General features: G+C 39.1%; 1 protein-coding gene across 2 annotated transcripts in view; it reads right to left on the bottom strand.

Moving 5' to 3' along the window:
* The window catches only part of CFAP91 (cilia and flagella associated protein 91), a 51,310-nt gene that overhangs the window by 15,916 nt on the left and 16,005 nt on the right, over nucleotides 1-19,389 (bottom strand). For both annotated transcript variants that reach the window (XM_058437448.1, XM_058437447.1), the window contains exons 7-10: nucleotides 11,863-12,040; nucleotides 6,790-6,947; nucleotides 4,394-4,576; nucleotides 3,336-3,478 (exon numbers count right to left, since the gene is read on the bottom strand). In XM_058437448.1, coding sequence (XP_058293431.1) covers nucleotides 3,336-3,478; nucleotides 4,394-4,576; nucleotides 6,790-6,947; nucleotides 11,863-12,040 — 662 coding nt within the window. The remainder of the gene's footprint in view (nucleotides 1-3,335; nucleotides 3,479-4,393; nucleotides 4,577-6,789; nucleotides 6,948-11,862; nucleotides 12,041-19,389) is intronic.

The raw sequence follows: 19,389 nt of genomic DNA on the forward strand, positions 1-19,389 counted from the left end.
CTTAAAAACACTATGCTAAGTGAAAGAAGCCACATGCAAAAGGCCATATACTGCATGATTCCATGTATATGAAATGTCCAGAATTCCATGTACGTGAAATCCATAAAAAGAAAGTAGAACAGGCTGGGCGCGGTGGCTCACGCCTGTAATCCCAGCTTTGGGAAGCCGAGGTGGGCGGATCACGAGGTCAGGAGATCGAGACCATCCTGGCTAACATGGTGAAACCCTGTCTCTACTAAAAATACAAAAAAAAAAAAAAAAATTAGCTGGGCATGGTGGCAGGCGCCTGTAGTCCCAGCTACTCAGGAGGCTGAGGCAGGAGAATGGCGTCAACCTGGGAGGCGGAGCCTGCAGTGAGGCGAGATCGTGCCACTGCCCTCCAGCCTGGGTGACAGAGTGAGATTCCGCCTCAAAAAAAGAAAAGAAAAGAAAAGAAAGAAGGAAGGAAGGAGGGAAGGAAGGAAGGAAGGAAGGAAGGAAGGAAGGAAGGAAGGAAAGAAAGAAAGAAAGAAAGAAAGAAAGAAAGAAAGAAAGAAAGAAAGAAAGAAAGAAAGAGAAAGAAAGAAAAAGAGAGAAAGAAAACAATAGAAAGAAAGTAGAATAGTAGTTGCCAGGGGTTGAGGGGAAGGGGGAATTGGAAGTGAGCACTATTAGGCATGAGGTTTGTTTTGGGGATGACGAAAATATTCTGGAATTAGATAGTGGTGATGGTTGCACAGACTTGTAAATATGCTAAAAACTACTGAATTATATATTTTTAAAGGGTGATTTTATTGTGTGCGAATTACATTCCCCCCGCTCCCCCAAAATAAAGGGGCAAACAAAAACTGAAGGAATTCATGGCCAGCAGATCTTCCCTGCAAGAAATGATAAAAAAAAGTTCTTCAGGCAGGAGAAAAATGCTCTAGATCAAAAACTTAGATCGATATAAGTATAAGAAGAGCAGAAGAGAAGGAATAAATAAAATATATTGTTTTTCTTATTTTTAATTGATCTAAAAGGTAACTGTTAGCTAAATCAATAAAAGTAAAAACGTATTGGCTGATTATAGCACTTGGATGAGTGAAATGAATGACAGGAATATCACAGGGATGGGAAGAAGGAGTTGGGAATAATCTGCTCTAAGGTGCCTGTTCTACCCATGAAGTGGCATAGTGTTATTTGAAGATGTACTTTTATTATTTTACATGTATAATCATATACTGGTCCACAAAGCAAGCTTCATGAAATTTCAAAGGATAGGTATCACACAGACTATGACCTCTGATCACAGTGCAATTGAGTTAGAGGTTAATGAGAAAATGAGTTAAAATTCCTGCATATTTGGAAATTTTAAAACACACTATTAAATACTCACAGATTAAAAAATCATAATTTTTTTGATATTAGAAATTAAGAATGACAAATACTACATATCAAAACTAATGAAATGTACCGAAAGTCAGTATTTTGAAGGAAATGTTTAACCTAAAATACTTATATAAAACAGATGAATGCCTGAAACTGGTGAGCTACATGTGCAATTTAAGAAAAGACCTGTGAAACAAACCCTAAAAAGGTAGAAAGAAATATAGAATAAATACAGGAGTAGAAATTAATGTGGTTAAAAAACACATAATACAGAAAATCAACAAAATCAAAAGTTCATTGTTTGGAAACATAAATACTAAGAAAATAAGCAAGCCTTCAGTAAACTTGATTAAGGAAAAGAGTTAAGGCATAAATAAACAATATTGTAAGTGAAAAAAGTAGACAAGAATAAGATAAAACAAACATTTAAAAGATTATAAAACAATACTATCAACAATCATATGCCAAAAAAAATTGAAAAGGTAGGTGAAATGGAATTTATAAAAAAAAATAATTTACCAAAAATAATGCAGAAGAGTTCTATAAGTTGTAAAGAAATTGAAGTAGTGGTTAAAATTTTTCCTATGAAGAAAACATTAGTCCCAGATAATTTTATATGCATATTCTACCAAACTGAAGGAACAAATCATCCCAATCTTATTTAAACTCTTCTCAAAAAAGAAAAAGGAAGGAATATTCCCCAGTTTATTTCAGGAGACCTGTGTAATTATAACACCAACCCCATACACAATCAAAATGAGAAAGGAAAACAAGAAGGTCATTTCACTCATGAATGTAGAAGCAAAATCCTCATCAACATATGAGTAAATCAAATCCAACAAGGTACTGAAAATAAGCTGTATGCTTTGACCAAGGCAGGTTCATCCCAGGTATGCAAGGATAGATTAATATTTGTAAACAATTATAAATGTTACTACAATAATTAAAAAAATATATAAAAATTGTGTGATAGAGATAAACATTTGATAAAATTCAACATAAACACATGATCAGAGGCTTTAGTAAATTAAGAATAGAAGGGAACTTCCATAACCTAATAAAAAGAATCTATAAAACATCTTAACAGAAAGTGAGAGAATGATGGGTAAAAGGAGATGGGGATGTGGGGATAAAGTGGGAAAGAGCCATCTCGATATACATAAATTACTGTTAAGGTCCTGTTTTGAGGAGAGGTTCCCATCAATTTTTATTAACTACTAAAATCAACTGAACAAACAAACATGCATGGGCCAGTGATGAGAGTGTATCATAAAACAGTGGGCCTTGAGGTGTGGTTCCTGGACCAGCAGCAGCAGCATCACCGGGAAACTTATAAAAAAGGCAAATGCTCCAGCCCCACCTCAGACCTACTGAATCAGAAACTTTGGGGATGGGGCCCAGCTGCATGTGTCTTAACAAGTCCTCCATGAGATTCTGATGCACAGGAAAGAATGAGCACCACCAGCATAAACCACAGATTCTGTATACCTATAGTCTAGCTACCAAAAGGGAAAGCCCAGCTGGTGGATGATGTGCTGTGGGTCTTGGTGAAGGCTTTAACTAGAGCCTTTAGAGCTTTAACTAGATGAGAAAGGAGTTGAACATGACTCTTTTTCTTCATATGCCCTAATCACATGAACACAAAAGGGAGAAAATCGGGCCTATTACAGCTATTAACACCAACAATAGAAACTTGCTACACCTTAGTATAGTGTCAAATTTTATATAGAGATCCAAGTGGAAAACGCTTTCAGAAAGTAATACGACTTCTGCAAATGGGGAGAAAAATCTCCAAGAAGTCTCCTGAAGTGTGAAATGAGAGGAAATACACATTGGTTCAGCACAGCATGGGCAACCTCAGAAAAGTGCAGAGCAGAGAATTTAGGTCTGTTTGACCCACTGGACATTGCTGCAATTTTTGGAGTGTAGCATTTATCTGCAAAAATCACACTAGAAGCATTTTGTCCTCCAGATAATGATTATACCTTATGAACCTCTGCCAACTCATAGTCCAACCTTGCTGCCCTCTTCAGAAAACCAGCTTTGGTGGTAATGACTTTAGGTTTTGGAGCTCTGATTCGGGGTTGTGTCACAAAATCTGGGAGACATGACTCAAGTTCCACTAATCCTATGGGAAGGAAGCACATGTTTTTAGTATCCAGTGCTTACGTTTATTATTTTTAAGGTATATTGTTACCCTTGTAGCTGTTTGCCAAGCAGTTTCATTAGAATTGTTGAGAGGGTGTATCTCATATAATAGAATGAAGTGTCCCTGAAATGTAATAGCACATTTCCATATAATTAACTCATGTTGTCAGTGACTTAGACTGTACAATGAGAAATGCATTCTAAAGTGAAAATATTGCCCTACAAAAAAGTAGCAATTCCACAATAATAATCAACAGAAAATTAATGATTCTATGATATGTGGTGTCACCCTTCTAAAGTAGACGTTCACCAATTTATTACATTTTGCTCTGGAGATGGCCAGCCAGAGCTACAAGTTCAGCATTGTAACCAGCAACTCATGATCTTGGCCATGTGATACTTCAATTTGTCAGTGAAATTAAGTAACTAAATAAGCCTCTTTTGAACTTCATAAGAGGTATAGCCCTCTCCATGAACTTATCACCTGGTTCTCCATCCTCTTGCCCACTAGTTTTTTGACATTTCTTTATAAAGGGTTGATTTCATTATACATATTTCTTGTTGGCTTCATAAACCTGGAATAAAACTTTTCCCAATTTGATTGTTAAGTAACTTTTGATTATTAGTGACATTAAACATTTTTTAACATTTACTAGCTAATTGAATTTGGTCCTTGCTGAACTGTTCTATAGTGTGTCCATTTATTTATTTGGGTCTTAGTAGTTTTTATTGGTTTGTATGAACTCACATTAATAATGTTAAACCTGTTCATCAGTGTTTATTGCAAATATTTTTATTGCTTAGCTTTTAATCTAAATTTCTACATTTTATATATTTAATCATATTTCTGAGACAACCTTCTTATACTGGATTTCTAATTATGTAAATTGCTTACCTTCATAGGTGTTGAGATAGTAGTTTTTTACTACAAAGTCCTCTGAGTTGTTGTCTGGGAAACACCCAAGACGAGACAGAGGTCCATAGACCTGTGATGCATAATCAGAATAATCCTTGATGATATTTCTTCTCTCCAACTTCCCTTCTATATTCTTTCTTTTTCCTACAAGTTTTCTGATTGCTGAAATAAAACATACCTCCATGACTATCTCTAAAATATTGTTCTGAATTATACAAATGCAGAAGAGTAAGCCAATGCTAGTGTTATTCACAGAGAAGCTATTGAAATGAATGAATTTCATGGATGACTCACGACAGCCAGAATGTAACGTTAAAAACAGAGGTCTGCCATCTGTGTGGCCCAGATTGTTATGAGACAGGCAGGAGTGACAGAAGCAGAATCAGCTAGTGTCCTCAATCGGTACTCGTCAAAAATGTTTTATAACTGCATTTCAAGCTCCAGGCCAAGAAGAGGTATTCAGTAAAAGTTTGTTAAATGAATGAAACTCAAAGCAACTGGAAAATACATGTTCAGTGGGGAACTAGGGAGTTATTCTCTCCTACAAGAATAATCAAAAGCAAAGACTACAGGTTCATCTTGGTTAACACCAAAATAAACCAAAGACTGTCTCAGCTTACAGCTTTCTGAATTGTTTGGCAGTCAGAGGGAAAGGCTCAACTGTGCACATCAGGAGTATACTCATCTAAAGAGTCATGCTCGCCACCTCCTGTGCTCCTTTTCTCTCAAATCCCATTACAGACCCAAGCCCTTTTGGCGGCTCTGCATTGTGCGCTTTCAACAGGGGTAGAAATCTTATCACAAGATCATGACGTCATGCTGCAAGAGGGGGCCTGTGTGCCACTGCTGTCTTGGGGATGTTGTTTATATTTGATCCTCAGCATTCTGGGTGTGACTTGGGTTTTAAAATTAAGTAAAAATGATTTAAATTTTATTATTCACCTACAAAAATTAGCCAGATCTATCATTAGTTATACCAAGTACTGAAAAAAATGTTGATTGTATCTAAATAAATATCTAGCAGTTAAGTGCTCTTTCCTCAAAAAGAAAAATTTTAAATTTAAGTTCACTAAACATAATTTTAAGCAATAATTTGTTTTTGTGATTGTTTTGTTTTTGTTGGAAAAATAAGTTTTGAATAATTTTTTAATGTGATTATATTGTGAATGAGTACATATATAAATAGTCTGCACATGTAATTGATACTATTTATTTATTTATTTTGAGACAAGGTCTCTGTCACCCAGGCTGGAGTGCAGTGGTGCTATCATAACTCATTGTAGCCTTGGGCTCCTGGGCTCAAGCCATCCTCCCACCTCAGCCTCCAAGTAGCTATGACTACAGATGTGTACCATTACATCAGGCTAAGTTTTTAAAAAAAATTTGTGGCTCACGCTTGTAATCCCAGCACTTTGGGAGGCCGAGGCGGGCGGATCACGAGGTCAGGAGATCGAGACCACGGTGAAACCCCGTCTCTACTAAAAATACAAAAAAATTAGCCGGGCGTGGTGGCGGGCGCCTATAGTCCCAGCTACTCGGAGAGGCTGAGGCAGGAGAATGGCGTGAACCCAGGAGGCGGAGCTTGCAGTGAGCCGAGATTGAGCCACTGCACTCCAGCCTGGGCGACAGAGCGAGACTCCGTCTACAAAAAAAAAAAAAAAAAAAAAAAAATTTGTAGAGATGGGGTCTCACTATGTTGCTCAGGCTGGTCTTGAACTTCTAGCCTTAAGCAATCCTCCCACCTCAGCCTCCCAAAGTGCTGGGATTACAGGTGTGAACTACCTCTCTTGGCCTTAAATTTTTCAAATACAAATTTAACTTGAATCTTTAATTCAGTCATTCTTAATCTTGCACTGAATAAAAATAATAAACCATATACTTCCTCTTTTCATGTATAAAGTACAGATATACATATAGTACATAAACATATATATGTTATATCTGCGGTATTAAAATTTCTTGTAGCAAGGTGATTAGGAAAAAGGATGTCTGAAATGTCTCCTTTAAGGGCAAAATGAAGAAAGGGTAAGAAACAGGGCTCTTTATCCACGGCTGTGGACCATGAATATGGGGAACCCAACACCTATCCCACCACACACACACACAGACAGACAGACAGACACACACACACACACACACACACACACACATTATCTCAGTAACTCGACTACCTGTTAGGACACCATCACTTGATTTTCTTAGTAAGGGAATTTCCTCCACTCTTCTACCTTTAAGAAATAACTCATCTCTCAGCCCTTACCTATGTGATTCCCAGGACCAAAACAGAATTATATCATAGTTAAGTCAGGTTTGGTCAAAGATCCAAAGCAAAGCCCACTTTTCCACTGTCTTCATTGTTCATACTACACCATTACTTGATACATGTGTGCGCTGAATTTTTGCCATTTTTGCCTCTTTTGCCTCCTGCAGTTTAGACCACCGGGCATTCAAGTGCTTCATATTCACTTCATTCTGATTCTCTTCACGCTTCCTCAACAGCTCTTTTAGAACTTCCAGGCGAATCTCCTGCAGTCTTCAAGTAAATTACAAAACATAAAGAAGCATATGGCATCTCAAACAGAGGGCACGGGAACAGCTGCTACAGGCAGGCTCTTCTCTGTGGGCTGGCATCATATTCATGTATTGTCAAAAGACCACTCTGGCAAAAGTACGACAGATGAATTGAGGGCATGGGGGAGGCAACTCAATAGAGACTCTCTATATAATAAGAATATATATGGGTGTAGTTCTCAAGGATGAAGAAGAGTATGCCAGGCAGATGGGGTAAAAGAAGGGCTCTCTAGGCAGACGGGCCTAAAGGAACAGTAAGAGGTTTGTGCACAGTGCCAGGTCGAGTGGTATTCCTGGAGGGTTACATAATAGGGGGAGTGAAGAGGAAATGCAGTTCTGGCATGCTATCCTAAGGAGTGAGGTGAAAATGCCAGTTCCTGGCATATAATAGGTACTCAACAAACCTTTGTTTCCTTTCCCCCTACCATCAACTTGTTCTCCTTGGGCTACCTTGCTCATGTGCATCCAACAATGCACAGATGACTTTATTATCTGTACCTCCAGCTTAGATATTTCTTTTTTCTTTCTTTTTTTTTCTTTTTTTGAGACAGAGTCTCGCTCTGTTGCCCAGGCTGGAGTGCAGTAGCCTGATCTAAGCTCACTGCAGCCTCTGCCTCCTGGGTTCAAGCGGTTTTCATGCCTCAGACTCCCGAGTAGCTGGGACTACAGGCACCCACCACCACACCTGGCTAATTTTTGTAGTTTTAGTAGAGATGGAGTTTCACTACATTGGCCAGGCTGGTCTCGAACCCCTGGCCTCAAGTGATCCCACCTTGGCCTCCCAAAGTGCTGGGATTACAGGCGTGAGCCACCACATCCAGCCCAGCTTAGATATTTCTGAACCAGAATTTCCATCTATTTGAATCTCCAGTTGCCCCTTGACAATTAAAAAAAAACAAAACAAAACCCTACTCATTTGTTCCCCCAGAAGTCTGCCTCTCTTACACCTTCTTCCTGCTGCTAAGGATCTCTCCTCGGAAATGATTCTTATATTCCCTAGCTCATGCCTGGTCATCTCACTCCTAACTTGGACTCCTAGCTGCTAGTCTGTCCTCCTTCCAATCTTTGCTCCACCCAGCTGTCAAGGTTTTCCTTCCTAAAACAGAGATTTGAACATACATTTTACTCCTGCTTAGAAATTCATACCTGAATTTATTCACTTACTCATTTGTCAAATATTTATTAAGTGCCCACCACATGCCAGGCAGGAATAATGATGTACAAGATAAAACACCTTCTCTCAACAAGCACTGTTCTGTTGGAATAGGCATAAGAACCGACATTTCCCGCACAAGGAGATACATACCAGGCTAGAAGAGTGAAAACTCTTTGTGGAAGAAGAAAGGATAGGGCAGGGGGAAAAGAGGGAACAGGTGGGGAAGCCTTCCTTAGAGGAGCTGTTAACTCAGGATTGGGATTTGCCACATTGACAAAGGAAAAGCAGGGCCTCAGCAGGGGAAGCTGAATGTTCAACTCAAAAGGACTGGAGGGACAGCAAGATGTCACACTGGCAGGGCTTCTCAGAGTGAATGCACTTGAGAGGGGCGAGAGTGTAGTGACAAATGAGTATGGAGAGGTAGGCATTTCTAAAACTAAGCCACACACCCCAGTCACCTTTCTCTCTAGAGTTAGAAATGCTAGGTTCAATTTTCCATGTCACCACTGACCTCAATCTCTTCAATGGTAAAGTGGAGATAATAATAGTACCCTCTTCATGAAGTTGTTGTGAGCATTAAGTGAGTTAATGTATACACAAAGTGCTCTAACGATAGTCTCAAATTTAAGAGTGCAGCATAATCTGGAGGGCAGGTTCTGATACAGATTGCTGGGCCCCAACCCCTGATTCAGTAGGTCCTGGGATGGGGCCTGATCACCTGCATTGCTACCAAGTTCCAAGGTAATGTTGATGCTGCTGGTCTGTGGACCACACTTTGAGATCTATATGCTTAGAACATCATGTGGCACATAGTAAGCCCTCTATAAGTGTTCCATGCTCTATAGAGATCTTCTTCTTCTCCATCTGATATCATAGACAGAACTCCTTATAGTCCACTCATCATCATCATCATCATCATTATCATATTATTATTGACAGAGCTCCTTACCGTTCAATTATCATCTGATATTGACAGAACTCCTTATAGTCCACTCATCATCATCATCATCGTCATTATCATATTATTATTATTGACAGAGCTCCTTACCGTTCAATTATCATCTGATATTGACAGAGCTCCTTATAGTCCACTAATCATCATCATCATCATCATCATCATCATTATCATCATCAATCCAATATTATTGACAGAGCTCCTTATAGTTCACTGGGGCAGGAAGGGGCAGGAAGATGGGCAAGGAGATGGTGCAAAAAATCTCAGACCAACACCTCTCAAGTATTGGTCTACCTGATAGCTTCTGATATTATTGTCTGATATTACTATCTGCCTGATGGCTTCTTACCTATGCTTCAAAACCCAGCTCAGAAGCTACCTCCTCTTAGTAGTTTTCTTTCTAAAATCACCCACCTTAAATAGAACTAACTGTTCTTTCACCTGGGTTCCACCAAGCACTTTTTGTACAGAACAGCACATCACCTGATAGACACAGCCTGAGAGGGGTTGGTCTAAGATCTTTTGTCCCATCCTTGTCCACCTTCCCTGCTCCCCCTGCCCCAGTGGACCATAAGGAGCTCTGTCAGGAAGAGCAGTTTTCTATTCATCCCTATTTTCCCAACTCACAGCACAGAGTCTAGCATGTAAAAGGGACTCAAAATACATGTATTAAAATTGCCCTCAGTTTAACAAATGTACTCACTTTCTCAGGTGATGCCTTCGCTCTGGCCAGATACATTTTTTTTTTACACTTTAACTCTATTTATTCCCCTTTCAATTAATAGACTAACATTTTTTTCCATTCTTCTGTAAAACACATGCATACCTTCGTTTTATAATGTCAATATTTGCTTATATTTACCCATACATTTCCTTTACCCTTGCTCTATATTTTTTTCCCTATATCTCTAAGTTTCTTTTTTTGATTATTTTCCTTTTGCTTAAAGGACACTCTTCCTTTTGTTCTGCTGGTGATGAATTCCATATATATTTTTTCTTTTTTTTTAAAATTTTATTATTATTATACTTTAAATTTTAGGGTACATGTGCACAACGTGCAGGTTTGTTACATATGTATACATGTGCCATGTTGGTGTGCTGCACCCATTAATTCGTCATTTAGCATTAGGTATATCTCCTAATGCTATCCCTCTCCCCTCCCCCCACCCCACAACAGTCCCCAGTGTGTGATGTTCCCCTTCCTGTGTCCATGTGTTCTCATTGTTCAATTCCCACCTATGGGTGAGAACATGCGGTGTTTGGTTTTTTGTCCTTGCGATAGTTTGCTGAGAATGATGGTTTCCAGTTTCATCCATGTCCCTACAAAGGATATGAACTCATCATTTTTTATGGCTGCATAGTATTCCATGGTGTATATGTGCCACATTTTCTTAATCCAGACTATCGTTTTTGGACATTTAGGTTGGTTCCAAGTCTTTGCTATTGTGAATAGTGCCGCTATAAACATACGTGTGCATGTGTCTTTATAGCAGCATGATTTATAATCCTTTGGGTATATACCCAGTAATGGGATGGCTGGGTCAAATGGTATTTCTAGTTCTAGATCCCTGAGGAATTGCCACACTGACTTCCACAATGGTTGAACTAGTTTACAGTCCCACCAACAGTGTAAAAGTGTTCCTATTTCTCCACGTCCTCTCCAGCACCTGTCAGATACATTTTTAATAGTTTTAATGCCTTTTGAAAAGACATATTTTTCCAAAGTACAATAATAAATTTAAATTTCTGCCAACAGGATTGGGTATTTGACACCTACTTTGCCCCAAACACTATTTTTTTATTAAATTGCAAGCTTTTATCAAAACATCACAAAGCCTGGATTCAGGCTTAATCTGAAGGTGTTGCAAAAAATTTAACATGTTCCAAATTTAGCACCAAGCTGAGACTCTAACTCTCTGGGTCCCTCTCTTGTGTGTAAGGGTCCTTGGTAGCATTGCTATGAGCAATAAAGTGCGTCAGCACAGCCTAGCACAAAGGACAAACTCAGCAAATGCCCTTCCTTTGTTCTTGCTAGAGAGTTATAATTTTTTGGTTCTCATAATTTCTTATCATTTCCACATGAGCAACATCCATTACTGAAAATATATCAGTTAAAATAATTGAAAACCCAACCACAATTACCTCAGCATATTGTTATTTATGTATATTGTTATATACTCCTCTCTTAATGGAAGAATTCCATAATTTGTCTTTTAACTAGGAAATGCCCCATCAGCTCTAGCTAGAATGCAAGGTATCCTGACTGTGAACCCAGTGTCTTGGGTGGGGGTGGGGGGTGAGTAAGAGCTAGGACTAGTGCCAAGGCTGTTTGAAGGGGTATGAAGAAAGCCCAGGCACTGGGACAGCGGCACTGGGAATGAACATGAAGGGACAGTTTGAAAGGTGCTTTGCAGAAATTAGTGGGATTCTGTGACAGTTAAGATAGATACTAAAGAGAAAAGGGAAAAGAAGAATCAGAGATGCCCTTCAGGAGTTGTTCAAACCTGGGTTCCATGCTGAGCTTCTTCAAACACACAGAGGGCATTCTACATTTTTATGTTATTGGAGAGAAAATTATACAGAGCTTCTGGACCACATCAGAAGCATATGACTGCTCCTGAAAGAACCGGATGCCCAATTTCCTATCTCTATAGGTTGAGGATTGCTTTTCAACCCATACATTTGGGAGAATGCTTTGCAGATAATAAAGTATTAACATTATTCCCACCAGTGCAGGAACAGTTGTCTGGGTGGTAGAGAACCTACTTTTCAATCTCCTGCTCTCTGAAGGCCCACTCCTTCCTCTCCATTTCATTCATCATCTTCCTCCTCTTCTCAAACTGGGAGGTGTCGCTCAGAGCGGGGAGAGTGGCTTCCCAAGCACGCTTCTCGCGGGCTCTTTCTATCATCTCCACCTCAGCTTGTCCTGCTGGGAGACCCCGACCTGCAGGATGAAGCAGCACAGCTTAGGAACAAGTGGGCCGACCCACGCACACCCCAGTATATAATTAACTCCCTGTCAGTTCCTTTCCTCTTCTCTAAATTCAAGGGCCATGACAGGATAACGTGACATTAGGGAACAGCCTCTAGATGTGCCTCACAGCTTGTGTTATCTGTGCCCCACTGCCTCTTGCAAGTAATTGAGCCGTAAGACATTTTAGTTGCATGTAAGATGCTGGAATGCATTTGAAGAATATTAAGTGACTACTGAATAATCACACCTTGGAATGCTCTGTAATAAACAAATTTATATACTGAAATACAAGATATTTTCAGAGCCCTGAGGTGGGAAAAATATGGGGTAGGGAATTTGTTGGATAAAAGTGAAAAATATATACTATTTTTTTTCTTTTTTGTGAGTCAAGGTCTCACTCTGTTGCCCAGGCTGGAGTATAGAGGTGTGATTACAGCTCACTGTGGCCTTGACCTCCCGGGCACAAATGATCCCCCCACCTCAGCCTCTCAAGTAGCTGGGACTACTGCCATGTGCCACCACACCTGGCTAATTTATTTTTATTTTTTTGTAGAGACAAGGTTTCACCATGTTGCCCAGGCTGGTCTCAAACTCCCGGTTTCAAGCAATTCTTCCGCCTCAGCCTCCCAAAGTGTTGGGATTACAGGTGTAAGCCACTTGGCCAAATACTTTTTTAAAAAATAACAGAAAATGAAGACACTAATCACTAGCTGAGAATTCACCATCTTTGGGTTTTGTCCCCACAGTGAATGTAAAATTTAGGGCTATCTCTTACCTCCAACTTTAAGCATTCAAAGACACAATACCTGTAGGTCAGGCAGGAGGATATGGCCACTGGATATGTCTCCTGACCAGCTCCGAGACACTGGCTGAGACCTAAACCAGCGTATGCCTCCCTGGATCAAGTTTTGAGGATGCCAGCACGCTTAGGTGCCTAGCACCTCTAAATGTGGCCTTGCAAAAGCAGGTAAAGGAAAGGGAGGCTGGAACAAGTTTCCTGTTTGATCACTGAACCACAATAAGCCAACCTTTGTTTTATTTTCATTTAAAAATATAACTATATTTATATATATATAATTTTATATACATATATAGTTATATATATAACTATATATACAGAAAAATCCAAGGAAATAAGTAATAAGTCATATTTCTACCACGTACAGTAGGGCATGCCTAAGATTTTTGTCTTATTTCAGATCTTTTGTAATGTTTATGCTTTTAAAAAGCAAATAAGTAATATATGAATTCACTATCTCTTGTTTTTAATATTAGGGTATTGTTAGCCAGGCGTGGTGGTGGGCGCCTGTAGTCCCAGCTACTTGGGAGGCTGAGGCAGAAGAATCACTTGAACCTGGGAGGCGGAGGTTGCAGTGAGCCGAGATCACTCCACTGCACTCCAGCCTGGGTGACAGAGCAAAACTCCATCTCAAAAACTAAATAAATAAAATAAAATAAAATTTGGGTATTATAGAGAAGGCTAAAATTCTGTACTCTGTTTCCTCATTCTGATCACCTTCCCAGAGGCAGTCACAATGATGCATTTAGTGAGGAGTAATACTACCAGCTCATCTTTTTACTTTTATAGATGTATACAGAAGTAAATACATCTGTATACAAAATACCATATATATGTATGTGTATATATGTATATATATGTATCTACATATTATTTTGTGGGTCTTGCGTGGCATTTTCTTTAGTAATTAAAAAAAACTATGAAAATCATACCATAAATATGCAGACCTAACAACTGTACACATTTTGTCATATATACTTCACATTTTTTAATAAAAAATTGAAACCTTATAAATAAAGCCGATGTACCTTTTAACTACCACATTGAACCCCATTCCCTTCTCTCATTTCCCAAAGTAAACACAAAAAGGAATTTGTAATTTTCTATTCAATCTTAACATTTTATATACAAATGTATGTGTCAGTGAATTATAATAATAATAAAACCTAACATTAATTACTTAAGCATTTTTATTACGCCAAGCACTTTTTTTTTTTTTTTTGAGATGAAGTCTCGCTCTTGTCACCCAGGCTGGAGTGCAATGGCACGATCTCAGCTCACTGCAACCTCTGCCTCCCGGGTTCAAGCGATTCTCCTGTCTTGGCCTCCCTAGTAGCTGGGATTACAGGCACCTGCCACCACCCCCGGCTCATTTTTTTTTGTATTTTTAGTAGAGACAGGGTTTCACCATGTTGGCCAGGGTGATCTCAAACTCATGACCTCAGGTGATCTGCCCGCTTCAGCCTCCCAAAGTGTTGGGATTACAAGCGTGAGCCACCGCGCCTGGCTATTTAAGCACTTTTATTATGCCAAGCACTTTTCTAATGCATTTAATCTTCAACAAATCCCTATCACATAAACATAATTATGCCTGTTTTACAAATAAAGATACTGAAGGGCTAAAAGTCTAAGTAACTTGCACATGGCAGTCTGAACCTTGTGTTTTTGTGCACTATACTATACTTCCTGTCTAGTAAAAGCAAATATGAACCAAAAATGAATTCTACAGAAGCAAGACACAGTGCTGATAAACGTTTAATATTTACATACATGGTATTGTACTATAGCTATTCATTCTGCAACTTGCTTTTTTTACTCATCTTTGTTTTGGAAGCCTAGCTGTGCTGATATACACAGATCTAGTTTCCTTCTGCCACTGTAAGGCTTTATTACAATTTAAGCTATCTATCTTCTCAAATGACATTTAGATTGCTTTTAATTTTTTGATCATACATAATGTTGCAATAAACATCCTTGTACTGGTCTCATTGTACCATATGTGAGCTTCTCTAGGATTCTTAGAAGTAGAAATGCTAGAGTCTAGCAGCTACATCATAAAATATGATCATTTTTAATTCTGGATATTGCTTAATTTACCCTCAGAAGTATATTTTTGCCCCTGCCTTCTGAGATCCCCTGATGGTTCCTCTCCCATGGTGCATGCTTCACTTCCTCCCACATTGCATCTGCCCAATCTCAGCTGCTTTTTGCAGTCCTTACAAATATTTAGTGGTTCATGAATTACATATATTTTTAGTTTTACTGAAAATGGAGTTTGTGGGAGTATTGTTGTTTTTGCTTTTGTATAATTTCTGGGAAGAGAAGTTGAAAAGTGCTAGTTTACCCAGGCGTAGTTATATTGAGAGTGGGAATCTGGATTAGAACTACTTGAAGGTATAAATTATTTGAGGGAGAAGTCTTATCTATTCAAGCATGAGTTTCCCATTGATAAATATGCTCTCTCTTTTCATCAAATCTTTGTTTATGTGCTTAAAGAATAATTTATACTTTTCACCATAAATCCCTTGCACGTTTTTATTAAGTGATTCCCCAGGCACTTTGTTATTCATTGCTATCGTGCATGTAATCTTTTTCAGCCAAGTGCGGTGGCTCACCTGTAATCCCAGCACTTTTGGAAGCCGAGACAGGAGAATTTCTAGGTCCAAGAATTGGAGACCAGCCTGGGCAACATAATGAAACTCCATCTCCACAAAAAAATATATATTTTTTAATTAGCGTGGCATGGTGGTGTGGACTTGTGGTCCCAGCTACTTGGGAGGATGGGGTGAGAGGATCACTTGAGCCATAGGGTTTGAGGCTGCAGTGAGCTATGATCATATTACTACACTTCAGCCTGGGCAACAGAGTGAGACTCCATCTCTAAAACAAATAAATGAATGTAATTTTTTTCAATATATTTTTTTTTTGGCAGAGTCTTGCTCTGTCACCTAGGCTGGAGTTCAGTGGTGCAGTCTTGGCTCACTGAAACCTCCTCCTCCTGGGTTCAAGTGATTATCCTGCCTCAGCCTCCCAAGTAGCTGGGACTACAGGCATATGCCACCATGCCCAGCTAATTTCTCTGTATTTTTAGTAGAGATGGGGTTTCACCATGTTGGCCAGGCTGGTCTTGAACTCCTGACCTCAGGTAAATAATTTTTCTTTTCTTTTTCTTTCTTTCATCTTCTTCTTCCTTTTTTTTTTTTTTTTTAGAGACAGGGCCACACTCTGTTGCCCAGGTGGGAGTACAGTGGCAAGATCATAGTTCACTGTACACTGTAACCTTGAACCCCTGGGCTCAAGCAATCCTGCATTAGCCTCCTGAGTAGCTAGGACCACAGGTGTGTACCACCACACTCAGCTAATTTTTCTTTCGTAGAAATGGAGGTCTCACTCCTGGCCTCAATCAATCCTCCTGCCTTGGCCTCCCAAAGTGCTGGGATTACAGGTGTGAGCCACTGCACCTGGCCTCAACAATTTTTCTAATTGTATATTGCTCTCATACAGGAAAGTGACTGATCTATGTTGACTTCTTGTTGAACTCTCTTTTTAGTTCTGATCATTTGATATTCTAAGTGAGCACGTGTGCAAATAAGGATAGTTTTGCTGCTTCTAATTGCCATGCCTCCATTTTTCTCTTATCTTGCTACACTGACTCAGTGTTCCTCAACCAGGGTGCTATTGCCATAACAGGCAGATAATTATTTGTATGAAACTCCTCCAAGCAGTACAGGATGTTTAGTATCCATGCCAGCCTATCAGCTATACCCTGTCCCATGAGCTAAATACCAGAAGCACTTCCTATCATTATTACATAGAAAAATGCCACTCATATTCCCAAATGTTCCTGAAAGGAGAGATCATAGCCAGACTTGATAAACTCTGGGCTAAGATCTTCTCTACGTTGTTAAATAGTAGTGATAATGAGCATTATCAATGTCTTTTTCTTTTAAGGTAAAGCTTCTGAAGTTTCACCTTTAGTACGATGTTTATTACAGGCTGTGGTAGATACTCCTTATTAAGTCTCTAAAATTTCCTTCTGCTCCCAGTTTATTCAGAGTATATGTCATAAATGAGCATTGCATGCTATAAAATACGTTTTTCTGCATCCAGAGGATTTTTCCTATGTTTTCGGTTAAAACATAAATTACATGAATGGCTTTCTCGTATTGCAACAAACTTGAATTTCTCTGATTAACTCCATTTGGCTATAAGTCACTCTTTTAAAATACAGCAAGATTAGATTGCTGGTATCTTATTTAGAATTTTTTTGCATATTTCTTCATATGTGAGATTGGCCTGTAAGTTTCCTTACTAGTATAGTTGGCCCTTCATATCCATGGTTCTACATCTGTGGATTTGACCAACTGTAGGTTGAAAATATTTTTTTAAAAAACTGTGTCTGTTCTGAACATGTACAAACTTTTTTTTTCTTGTCATTATTCCCTAAACAATACAGTATAATAACTATTTCTGTAGAATTTACATTGCATTAGGAATTATAAGTAATCTGGAGATTAAATATATGGGAGGATGTGTGTAGGTTATATGCAAATACTATGCCATTTTACATAAGAGACTTGTGCATCCAAAAATCTTGGTAGGATTGGAAGGTCCTAAAATCAATGTGCTACCAATACTAAGGAATAACTGTACTGTCCTTATTCAGTTTTCAAATTAAGGCTATACTGGTCTCATTAAAATGAATAAATTAACTTTTATTCTGTGTTTCCTGAAAGAAGTTGCATAAAACAGCTTATTTGTTCCTTAAAGGTGTGGTAAACTTACCTGTAAAACCGTTTAGGCCTGGTGCTCTTAAAAGGATTTTTTTTTTCTTTTTACCAAGTCAATTTCTACAGTTACTTTTCTATTCAGGTTTGTGATTTCTTCTTAAAACCAATTTGGTAATTTATATTTTCTTTAAAAATTATATAATTTATCTAAGTTTTCTTTTCTTTTCTTTTTTTTTTTTTTTTTTTTTGAGACAGAGTCTTGCTGTGTCGCCCAGGCTGGAGTGCAGTGGTGTGATATCGGCTCACTGCAAGCAGCGCCTCCCGGGTTCACGCCATTCTCCTGCCTCAGCCTCCTGAGTAGCTGGGACTACAGGCGCCCGCCACCACGCCGGCTAATTTTTTTGTTTGTTCGTTTTTGTATTTTTAGCAGAGACGGGGTTTCACCGTGTTAGCCAGGATGGTCTCCATCTCCTGACCTCGTGATCCGCCTGCCTCAGCCTCCCAAAGTGCTGGGATTACAGGCGTGAGCCACCGTACCCGGCCCCTAAGTTTTTTTTTTTTAATTTATTTATTTGAGATGGAGTTTCGCTCTGTCACCCAGGCTGAAGCGCAGTGGCGCAATCTCGGCTCACTCACTGCAACCTCAGCCTCCTGAGTAGCTGGGATTACAGGCGCCCACCACCACGTCTGGCTAATTTTTGTATTTTCAGTAGAGATGGGGTTTCACCATGTTGGCCAGGCTGGTCTCAAACTCCTCACCTCAAGTGATCCGCCTGCCTCAGCCTCCCAAAGTGCTGGGACTACAGGCGTGAGCCACCACCCCCAGCCTTTCTAAGTTTTAAATATAGGGCGAAAGATATTCATAGCACTCTCGTATTTCTTAAATTGTTTATTCTGTAGTTACTCTGTCGCCCTTTCAATCCCAATACTCTGTTTGCATCTTCTGTCTTCTTTCTTGATACTTCCTACAAGAGGCTTGGCTGTACTACTAATCTTTATTAGAAAATTACTTATGGCCCTAATGACCATTTCTTTTGCCTTTTAAAAGATCTGTATTACAAAAAAATTAGCCGGGCGTGGTGGCGGGTGCCTGTAGTCCCAGCTACTCGGAGAGGCTGAGGCAGGAGAATGGCGTGAACCCGGGAGGCGGAGCTTGCAGTGAGCCGAGATTGTGCCACTGCACTCCAGCCTGGGCGACAGAGCGAGACTCCGTCTCAAAAAAAAAAAAAAAAAAAGATCTGTATTATCAACTATTTATTTCAACTTTATTATTCATTTAACATGTGAAGACTGAATAGGTTTAAAATGTAAAGCACTTGGATCAGTTCTTGACACATCATAAGCACTTAATTTTATCCCCGCAGTGCTTACAGTGTCATCCTTTTTCACTGTCGTTATTTTTCCCTTATCTTTATGTAAACTTTTCATGAATGTATAGCATACATAAACAAACAAAAAAAAATCCCATATAATCAGCACCTAGATCAAGGAATAGAATATTACCAGAACACTAGAATGCCCATGATACTCCCTTCCCAGTCTCTACCTGCCCCAAGGATAGCTACCATTCTCATTCCTAATGCGTTAATTTAGTTTTGATTGGTTTTAAGTTTTATGTAAATAAAATCACAGTGTAGGCGCTCTTCTGTATCCTGTTTTGTTCAGCATTATATATGCGATTATATACACATCTACAATCTCCCTTATAACCACATGTAGTTGTACTTCATTCTCATTATTATATAGAATTCCATTATGTGAATAGACTATATTTTATTCATCCATTCTAT

Source organism: Hylobates moloch, unplaced genomic scaffold, assembly GCF_009828535.3.
Source record: "Hylobates moloch isolate HMO894 unplaced genomic scaffold, HMol_V3 SCAFFOLD_4, whole genome shotgun sequence".
Lineage (NCBI taxonomy): Eukaryota > Metazoa > Chordata > Mammalia > Primates > Hylobatidae > Hylobates > Hylobates moloch.